At 36.6% G+C, this 10,822-nt stretch overlaps 1 protein-coding gene across 1 annotated transcript; it reads left to right on the top strand.

The window, feature by feature from the left end:
- Positions 1 to 635: 635 nt before the first annotated feature.
- Positions 636 to 10,660, top strand: snx8a (sorting nexin 8a). Its single transcript, XM_023957444.2, has 13 exons — positions 636 to 702; positions 1,195 to 1,322; positions 1,554 to 1,683; positions 2,359 to 2,549; positions 2,703 to 2,823; positions 5,002 to 5,138; positions 5,544 to 5,624; positions 6,023 to 6,183; positions 6,306 to 6,435; positions 6,531 to 6,599; positions 7,297 to 7,446; positions 9,255 to 9,404; positions 9,728 to 10,660. Exons 1-13 carry the CDS (start codon positions 666 to 668, stop codon positions 9,806 to 9,808), a joined length of 1,566 nt encoding a protein of 521 aa, XP_023813212.1. The 5' UTR covers positions 636 to 665; the 3' UTR covers positions 9,809 to 10,660.
- The last annotated feature ends 162 nt before the right edge of the window (positions 10,661 to 10,822 follow it).

Below are 10,822 nucleotides of genomic sequence, written 5' to 3'. Positions count from 1 at the left end.
CTTATTTGGTATTTATTTTATTTATTTATTTTTTAATGCTATGTCAAGGGCTTTTTACTTTATGGTTGAGTAAAAAAAAAAAAAAAAAAAAAACATGAAATAAAGGATGACGAAATCCATAAAATACTGATGTGTATCCACAAATCATTCATTTGATGGAAGAATTGTTTTTTTTTTTAAATGTCATGTCCAGGGCTCCATAGCCTACTTTATCTATGAGTTAATAAAAAGAAAGAAACATGATATAAAGGATGATAATTGATCCATAATGGTCATTCTAAATAACTTTGAGGCCAGCATTTTATAAACATACATACACATATACAATGTTATCCATGCCAAACATAATACTTATTAATAAATAAATAAATGTAAAAAATGTTGTGCAAGACTAAGTCAAAAGTTAAAAATTAAGAAGAAAGCAGTCATAAAAAATATAAATATTAGGAAATAACATCAGCTGGTGAAATGTTAAAGATTTTAAAAAGACAAGAATAACCCTTGATTACTCATTTAAACAACTGTAAAACCACAAGGGGAAAACTTATGTTACTTCCACTTTCTTTTGGACTGTCTGTCTCTACCCAGAGGACACTACAACTTTAAGAGACATAACTTGTTTTTCCTTTCTGCAGGAAATCACATGGAGGTGCTCTTGTGCTCACATGACAGTCCGAGCCATGGCAGCGGAGATCAATGAAGGTACGGAGCCAAAACTTCCCAAGTCTTTCTTAACAAATCCACATTATTCTTTCTCTCTGCTGGCTTTGCTTGAAATTTGACCAACTCTTTCCAAAAGCGCGTCGAGACTCGATATCTCTGCGGCATCGATCGCGATGATGATGAGAACCGACCACTGACCACTTTTTTTTGGGAACGTGATGATCCGAGCGACTGATTTGAATTTGTGTTTCCAAACAAACACGACGATTTTCTGGTAAAATATCAAGTGACGCTGACGCGTTTCCTTCAGCGTAAAACTAAAAGCCAGCCAGTTGCGCGTTTTGGGATTTCTAACGATCTCTTTCTTTCTGTCATGATTATTGCCCATCCTTTTCTCTCCACTTACGTGTCCCATTGATTCAGTGTCATAAAACATTCTTTCTTTTTAGTCATTGATATTGCACAATAGGCATCCAGGAACTCGTTATTTGCTCTCAATATAACAGAATGCCGGTTTTGTTCCTCTTCTAGGTTCAGTCCCTGCGTATTATAGGGAAGTTTATGATGCCATCTGCTGCAGAACCAGTGGGAGAGTGCAGGTTGAAGTTTTTCAGAAGTTACTTCACAGGACCAATCTGCCCAAAGAGGCTCTCAACCAGGTGAGCATTTCAAGTTGGAACCAATTTATCAAGACGCATCTTACAAAAGATTCTGTCATAGTTGAAATTGATCATTGAGCTTCAATATGACATCTCAACAAAAAGTGTCATTGGCTCCAGTGTGTGCTTTTTTGCAGAGTGGAATGCAAACCACAGCTGAAGTGAGATCGCAGACTGAGAAAAAAAATGAAAAACTTTCCCTGCGATTGTATTGTCTTTGTTCCCGCTTAGATTGCCGAGCACGTAGAGTCCACACATGGATTCCTGAGCAAGCTGTCCTTCTACAAAGCTCTCGCCTTGATTGCTCTGGCTCAGCAAGGAAAGCAGCCCCGCCCCAAACTTTTGGAGAACTGCATACAGGGTGGGTGACAGACGGACAGACAGCAGTTTGGTAAAAGTTTGGCTTAATGAGTAGCTTGGAGGGTTTTTGAGCAACCTCAGCTATTCTCGTACTTCACTTGTGCGAGGGGCCATTGTCACTCTTTTACAGCCTTATTGGAGTTGACCTGGGCAATTTCCTGCTGACGAAAACATACCTGTTGTTTTACCACAGTGAAAAAAGTTTGTTACACAAGAAGAGACAATTTTCTTTGCTTTTACTGTAAAATGCACCCCAGTGTTTTTGGGGCTAAGCTTGATTTGGTTTCAGTGTAGCCCTTTCCAACTTGTTCTATGGTAGTAGGATGATGGGAACGGTTTCATGGGGTAACTATTATGCCGCCTTAAGTTAGCTTTCAGTGCATAAGGCATTTGTTATTTCAGGTGTATCCAGTATGGCAGCATGCTGCAAACCACTTCCTTGTCGGGAGAAGACGTTTTCCGTGTGGGTTGCAGGACTGTGTAAAAAAAAAACAACAAAAAAACACCATGACCATTTTGGAATGTGTGAAAATGAGTACCGTGCACACTTCTATAATAAAAGGAACAATTTTCTTTTGTTTGTTCTTATTCTTGACTGCACTGGAATTTGTGTCCCTCTCGGTGCATTGAATTTGTCACGGAGATCAAATGTTGGTTCTGCTTGTGTGCTTGACAGAGCTGCCAAAGCCTCAGCTCGGTGACCCCAAAGACCTGAGCGCTCTGAGGATGCAGCCAGCTCAGGAGGATGTGCTGACCATTTCCCAGACTCTGGACAAACTTTTGGAGAGAGATAAAGTCCAGGTGGAGCTCATACCCGAGAAGAAGGGCCTTTTCCTCAAACATGTAGAGTATCAGGTCACAAGCCAGGTAAGAAGGACCTTAGAAAATCCACCACTTGTAAGAATTTGCAGGTCTTTAACTTTACTCACACATGCCTCCTTGTAAACATTTAGACACAGAGGTTTTTTTATGTTAAGCTGTCTCTAAAACTTTTCTTACAGTTTTTTTTTTCATTTTTAGCGCTTCAAAATATCAGTTTACAGACGTTACAGCGACTTTGATGTCTTCCACGAGGTTTTGCTCCAAAGATTTGCATACAGGGTGGTGCCAGCACTACCGCCTAAAAGGATGTTAAAGGGAGGTAGGTGATTCGGTATTAACCATTTGTTTTCTGTACGTTTATTTGAAAGAATGGGCTATATTTTTTTAATTAAAGAGTAATTATCATGCATTTTTAGTTGTATTTCTGTTCTTTTCTTTTTTTACTGTTATCTAAACTTACAGAAACTTGTGATGCATGACCTGTGCCTGTTTCATTTCCCTGAAAACCTGAAAACCTCAGAGAATAATTTCACTCACTCTTATGTAAAAAGATGCAAAACAATCCTAAATGTGTTCCTTTTTTATTTTTTTTTGCAAAATAGTTACTTTCACCATTAATTTAAATTCAAAGGTTGCATTCGTTTGTTCCGTTTTTATTCACTACCAATGGAAGTGAGTCCAGTCTTGGTCAGTTTCACTTTCAGTCTTTGTTTAATCTATTACAAAAATCAAATTTTAGCTTTGAAAAGACAAAACTCATAGCCTTCTGACTAGGAGATGAAAAATAATGCTGTCCAGTCAAAACTCTTAAATTCACCAAAAAGCCAGAGCCCCACCCCTTCACATTTGGTATCATTGAAAAGCCCCAAATACCCTCTGTGGATACCAAAATGAGGTAATCCAGCAGTGTGCAGTGGTTGGGAGATATTCAGGGTAAGAAATGTCCTTTACAGAGGACAAATGTGCATTGCCGGTAGTCAGGATGATGTAGCCGGGAAAAGCCAAGTTAGCAAAACTTTGGCAGTATTTTTTGTTTTCTTTAAAGTTTACTCCTCATCATTATTGATTCTTTTAGTGCAATTAAAAAAAAAAGTTCATATATGACCTCTTTCTGTCTAAAAAATTCTGTCACTATTAAGTAACTTAGTTTGTTGCCACATCATAGTTTGGAATGTCCACCTTTTTGCTGTCATGGGTTTATGTTCTGGTTTTCTTCTCCTGATCATCTTAAAATGTTGTCATTTTGTTGGCAACTGTTCTGGCAAATCCACAACCCGTATCATCACACTCCCTCCTTTTCTGCCTTAATTTGTTTTCTTTTACTTGAGCAAACTTTACATTTGTTGTTGTTATTCTTTGCTTTGAGTTTGACAGTAGGCCAGTTTAGGTGACTCATTAACACACGAGACGAGTCTGAAAAAGATGGTTTTCTTTCAAGGACTGATTCACAAATCATTTCAAGGCGAGTCACAAAAAAGAAAAAAAAAAGGACAGCAAACATGGTCAAACTAATTATATTCAGCCCAGTTTATTTCAAAGAAAAGAGTTATTATTTTCTAGAATTTTAATAATATGTGATAAGATTACAAAGAATAATTTAATTTACAGCCTTCCAAATTTAAGCATACATTTAGCTATACTTTATTTACTGTCAGTTCTGACTAAGTTCTGACTTAGGAAGACTCACAACCAGATACTTTGGATCATTACAACATTCCTCTATGGAATTAAATTTTAATGTCCCACTCCAATCATCTTTACTTTAAATGTGTAAAAGCGTTTTTTAAATTATGTTTATGCTGTTTTTAGGCAAAATAATGAAAAAAAAAAAAAGTTTCTGCAGAGCAGCAGTAATTCATTCATCTGAGTTGTAGGCAGGACCGTTGGCATGGAGCACTCCAACTCCTCTTCCCATCATCCCATCTGTTTACACTCTCTCGTGGTAGCTTGCAGCCCCCCACCCCCCCATCCTAACATTACAGCTGCAACAAAAATGACAGAAAATATTGGAGCTGTCCAGCTGTACAGTTTTGAGGTAGATGCCTGCTCAGACGAGAAAAACCAACAAATAGATGGATCTACTGTCTGCAAGCGGATGCATCAGAAGGGAGCGGAGCAGGGAGCTGGTGGTTTGCAGTTGTAGGTTCTACGCCACAGCTACAAACTTTTTCCAACAGCATTTAATGTCTGTTCCCGATTCACAACCATTTGAATTAAGAAACACTGAAAAATGCAATTGAAGTAATTTTCTTTATATATGTCCTCCACGAGGAGAAAAAGTGCCACAAGAAGATGTTAAAACACCAAAAATACAATCTTCATCAATTTGAGTTTTTTCTTTAAAACAATTTTCTTAAAATATTATGCAGATTCATTTGTCTTGTATTTCTTTCCCTTTTTTTTAAAATGTTTTTTTCAAGCACTCTGAATTTTAATGGCACACTGTCCTATCAAATCAGCTCAGTCATTTGTTTGCTTCTGGATTCTGTGTCTACAGTCCTGACCTCTGTCTCTGAGCGGGAGTTCATTGAAGGAAGAAGACGAGCTCTTGGCAGATTTATTAACTTGGTGGCTTGCCATCCCTTCTTCTCCGTGGACGAGCTGGTCAAGACATTCCTCACCTTCAGTGGCTCTGTATGTTCTTTATTTTTATTTATTTATTATTTTTTTAATTTAATTCATACGCACCTTTTTGACCCAACTTTAGAGGAATTAAACAGCATCTTTCTGGTTCTGGTGTTTGACGGTGCACAATAAGCATTATCGTGATTTTAATTTTATTTTTTATTCAACCTTTATTTAACCAGGAAAGTCCCATTGAGATTAAAAACCTCTTTTCCAAGGGAGTCCTAACCAAGAGGCAGCACATTTCAATACAAAAAATACATAAAAACAAACATTATTAAAACCAAATACATCATAAAAAGCAGTTGCACATTATGATGATGAATGACAGCAAAACACTTCCTGTTTCATTTGCTTTGTGTCCTTTTCCATTCACCAAGTCCTTTGACTCACCCGTCACTTTGCTTCCTGCAGGATGTCCAGACCAGGCTGCGTGACACTTACAAGAAAATGGGCGATGAGTTCATGACCAACAGAATCGCAACTCTGGCTAAGGTTTGTCATGGGGAAAAGAAAATGCCGTTCGGAAGTTTTAAAAAGCAGGAAATTGTGAAAAACATGACGTGTTCTGACAGAGAGAACAGATAAATCCACAAGAATTACTGTTAAAATAAAATAAAAAAAGAAAAGTTGTCAGGATAAAGAACTTAAGTGTTAAACTACTGAAACAGTGAATTACACTGCACTTTCACTTTGATTTCTTTTATTAGTAATCTAAAAAACTATGGCATTCTATTGTTTTTTTCTTATTTTTCTTACAGTTTATGGACCGGGTTTAAAAACCAGAGGTTTTGCTCTTATGAAAGAGCCCTGGAGGTCTTTTTGCCTTTAGCAAAAGCCTTTGATTGAAAATCCAAACCTCATGAAAAGCTTTGCTTGACCTGTTTTTGCAGGAATATCTCCCAGCAGACATTCAGGCTCAGTTTTCAACAAGCAGGGAGCTGATCAGGAATATTCACAACAGCTTCCAGCGGCTGCGGGACAGAGCGGAGAAGATGGCCGAGCGCTCACAGGAGAACGCCACGGACCTGCTTTTGTTTGGCCAGGAGCTCAGGTATTCGGTTATTAATGGAAAATCCAGAGGTTTTCTCAATAAGATGCAAATCCTCTGCAGCTGGGAGGCTGGAATACAGTATGAAATTCTCCTGACGATGATGATGATGTTGTCGTCGGCAGCACTCTGGGCTCGGAGACTTCCCCCCTTCCCCCCCTGGCCCCCACACAAAGCACTTGGGGGGCTTTGTGTGAGTCTTTTAAGAGCCTGTCTGTGGAGTTTGTTGTGCTGTCTGACAAAGCTACTCAGCAGGTACATATCCCAGAGTTGTTTTTGTTGCTGTTTTTTATATTTCAACAGGTCCCCGAAACTGAGAATGTGTATCGAATTTGATTTTGTGTCCTCAGGGCAGAAGAGAGGAGGATGATGTTGTAGAAAAACTGAACTTCTTCTTAGATTTGCTGCAGTCCTACAGGGTGAGTAGGATTAACTTTTGGTTGGGGGATACGTTTTACTCTTCAGCCGCTCAGAGGCTAGTAAGAAATATTCTTTTAAAAGTTAAAGACCGCACTCTGATGAAAATTATGTTTTTGGGGTTTTTAACATGGAATTTTTCTAAGAATAGAGGACAAATAGGAAGAAAATTAAGCTACAAATGGCATTTTGGAGTATTTCTTTATTCAAATTGTTGAAAAAAGAGTATATTTGTGATGTAGGTGCTACAACGGCAAGCCACAAGCTCCCTAATCTGCTTCATTCTGATAGACTTGTAGATCCATGTGCGTCTGCGTTTTTCTCGTCTGAGCTACAATCTGGCTGAAAATTGTACGGATACGACATTGCTCGCCGTTTTTGTTGCACCAGTAATATTAGGTTTAGGGTGTGAGGGGCTGTAAGCTTCTGCACTCAGAATCGGGAAGAGGAAAGAGGGGGCGGGGTTGCTCACAACTTGGAGGTGAATTTCTAATGAACTACTGCCGCTCTGCAGAAACTATGTCCTTGAAAATGACACAAAATGAAAATGGCTGAAAAGATGATTGGAGCGGGTATTTAAGGATGACGGACAGTTTTATATTAGAGAAATTCTCAACTAAAAAAACTTTTCAGCAAATAAAACTGCATCTGATCTATTTTATATATTTTTTTGTTATTATGTCATGTTTTTTTTTGTAGGATCTCTGTGAGCGACATGAAAAGGGCGTCCTCCATGAGCATCAAAGGGCTCTTCAGAAGTACGGCGTGATGAAGAGGCAGATGATGAGCGCCACTGTGCAGTCCAAGGAGCACGCCACAGTGGAACAGCTGGAATCACGAATCGTTCAGGTGAAATTTTCTCCAACTCTACCTTGTATAACCAGAGCTGTACTCATTTATTCTTCTATAAAGTAAAATATCCTGCTTTTTTCTTTCCTTTACTAACTAAAGACTAATTTTATAATTCTTGGTTTGACAACTTAGGGAAAAAAGTTGTTGATTTATTTATATAGGGGGTAGAAGGTCATTTTTGTTTATAACAATGTTGCTTAGTGCAGAAGCTTGGACCAAAAAGCGTTTTTATTTGATTTTTTTTTTTCACTGGTTCTTTTGTGAGAAAGGCCAAATAAATGTCTTTGTGGTGGATTTGAAGCTTTTTTTTTTCTTCTAAGAACAAAAATCCCCCAAACATTAAAAATGTGAAAACTCCCAAAACATAAAATGTTCTTTTTAGTTCCTTATAAATACTTTAAAGCAATAAAAAGGAGGTTATTTTAAAGAAACCAAAGCAGCCTTTTTGTGACCGCGTTAAAGCAAAGTCGCATTAAGAAAGTAATTAAGTTGCTGTTTGCTCCTGTACCCTCTGTGGTTTTTATCTTGGGGCCGCAGTTCCTTTTTATTTATTTTTTCACCGCGGTTTGGATGTGTTTGCCACACCGTCACAATTTCTGCATAGTTCCCCCTAACTGAGTTTGTACTTTTCTGACCAAACCAGCTTTAGCCTGAGGGCAGAAAATCCTACTGGATTCAAAAAGTAATATTAGAGCTGTTAATGTAGAAAACGAAGACAATAAGTTTTTATTTATTTATTTTTATTTGTGGAATTTTGTAAAATATGTCATGATCTGTTTTTAGTATTTTCTCTTCATTGAAGAGCTAAGATTAGATTAACATGTATATGTGCAACACTAAAATTATTGAAAAAAAATGACAAAATTGATCATATCACCTTAAAAAACATGATGCAAAAAAAAAAAAAAAAACAGACTGCAATTACTCTAAAAGAGTTTTGAAGGTTTGGATTTGGAAAAGGAAATATTAATTATACAGAACAACTAAATAAAATAAAGGAGGATACTAAAATAAGATTAATAGCTATAAAGAAATAGCCAAGGTGCTGTTTATTGGCAAGAAAGTCATGTAAAGTTGATCATTTGTAAGTGAAACTAATAAATGTAATGTAATAAAATTTAGAAAAATTATTTCTTTTAGAAATATTAAGTTTTTTTGCTACGGGTAAAAAAAATAGATTTTGTGTGATTTGCTAAATGTCAATGAGGCTGTCTCCTAGAAAACCTGCACAGAATAATAAAATAAATTAAAAAAAGGAAACATTTTGCAGGTTTGCTGCTCTCATGTTTTTAGTTGAATTGCCCATAGAGTAGGGGTGGAGCTATAACTGCCCCCCCTGTAAAAAGCTTTGCCCCCCCCCTCAATTTCTGAGTCAATATTAATATTATTATTGAGATAGATTAAGAAACGACCAATAGAAGCTTCTTTAAGTATTACAAGAATAACAAAAGCAATACTTTTGAATGAAAGAATTACATTAACAAATATAAAACTGTTTGAAATACGTGTTTTTGATCCTTTCATTTCATTCTGCCCCCCATCTTGCCCCACATATAAAATGTTCTGGCTCCACCACTGGATGGAGGTGAAAGAAAATCTCAACTTTTATAGTTTTTTTTTTTACAACAGAATTGATTAACAGGATTTTTGTGTCTTCTTTTGATAACATCCTCTTATCAGTCCTGTGTTTCTAACAAGCAGGATTAGCAACGGATTTCCCTTCTATTAGCATTTTATTCCTGATAATTTCTGTCATTTAATTAGTGCCAACCTTTTTTTTTTTTTTTTTAATGTTCTGATAATAGCAAGAAAGTGCCATTCAAACCATGGAGCTGCGCAACTACTTCTCCCTGTTCTGCCTTCATCAAGAGACGCAGCTTATCTTCACTTGCCTTCCAATTACTTCCCACATTCTCGGGGCTTTTGTTAGCTCACAGGTCCAAGGACACAAAGAGGTAAGGAGGCAGTCTGGGAATTCTTTTTATCCAGTTACTCACCTATAGTTTTACCCAGCAGCACTGCATGCAGGGACAGTCAGATCATCCATAACCTGACTTTAAAAAATGTTTTTAAAAAAAATGAGGGTTTGTGCAAATAAAATATTTTTTTGTTGAATTTGTTAAAAATATATGCTGAAATTGAGAAAATAAGAAAAATAAATAGACAGAGTGGTTTTGAAAGTTGCTTTTTGAAATATTAAATTTGTGGACCAAGTTGCAATATTTCATTGTTAACGATCTAAAGGGGAAGTGTAAATAGACATTTCTTTTTTTTACAGATGGGAGAAGTCTGGAATGAACTCCAGCCCAAACTGGGGTCTCTCTTTGCCAGTAAAAATGGACTGAAATCTTCCATCTGAAACCTTCATCATGCTGTGATGACTAGAAACACTCCCACATACGTGTAACGCACTTCATCAATTCCACTTTTCACTGAAGATCATCATTGGAGTCCTTTGGGCACTAATTTCCCACATTTCCTGCAAGAGTCACAAGTATTTCATCATGCGCTCTGGAATGAGATCAACAATTCAGAGTTTGTGACCATCAGCAGGCCAACAGGGATCCCCAACGCGGCATTTATACAACATTTTTATGAAGTACTTGATTGTGAATCTGAGTTTGATACACTAAAAGGATTAAGAAGACGAACACTGCAAAAATTGAGTTATTCACCTGTTTTCTTTATGCTTGTTGACTAACTTCAGAGTAATATAAAGGATTTTTGCTTCTAAAGTTATGTAGATGTTTCTTTTTTTGTGTTAGCTATTTTTTAATCTCACTGTGGAATATGTGAACTGCATAAATCTGCAAATGTTTTTTTTTTTTTTTAACTAAAACTACATTTATTATTCCAGTCATTTATTTGTGAAGAACAAAAAAAATGTATTTAGGTGAGTGGCAGAGGACTCAAACCAATTCTTTATCTTCTATATTTTGGCATGTCATCATAGCCTCGGGAAGCTGGATGACTGTAAAAGAGGATTCCACAAAGTTATAGAGGACAAGAAATGGCAACCTACAAAAAAATCTGCTGCTCCAGAAGCTAAGGCATGTTTTATATGTGAACATGGCAGGGAAAGTATTATGATGTGTTTTTTTGTGTCTCCTGACATAATTTGTTAAAGGAAAAAATGAAATATTTTTGTAAACTGAATTGCAAAAATGATTGCATTAAAAAAAATCCTAATCTGAATTTTCCCCCACATAAATGTTTGAATATCTCAGTATATCCCAGTTTTGAAAAAATTGATGTGCAATTTCATCAGCAGTTATTTTTAAAATTATAAAAGCCAACAAAAAATAAACTTTAAATACCCATAAACTCAAACTGGAATCATTTCAAAATCAGAGAAATTTTGCGTTTCTTCAAT

Source organism: Oryzias latipes, chromosome 8, assembly GCF_053564925.1.
Source record: "Oryzias latipes strain Hd-rR chromosome 8, Olatipes_Hd-rR_3.1".
Lineage (NCBI taxonomy): Eukaryota > Metazoa > Chordata > Actinopteri > Beloniformes > Adrianichthyidae > Oryzias > Oryzias latipes.
The sequence above is the reverse complement of the archived record's forward strand: the minus strand, read 5'-3'. Positions and strand labels throughout refer to the sequence as shown.

What these genes read in the sequence shown, in the direction of transcription:
- snx8a (XM_023957444.2), top strand. Translation starts at nt 666, where the DNA reads ATGACAGTCCGAGCCATGGCAGCGGAGATCAATGAAG. An exon ending in GGCAGCGGAGATCAATGAAG is followed by an intron (nt 703 to 1,194) that starts GTACGGAGCCAA and finishes TTCCTCTTCTAG; the next exon opens with GTTCAGTCCCTGCGTATTAT. An exon ending in AGTATCAGGTCACAAGCCAG is followed by an intron (nt 2,550 to 2,702) that starts GTAAGAAGGACC and finishes TTTCATTTTTAG; the next exon opens with CGCTTCAAAATATCAGTTTA.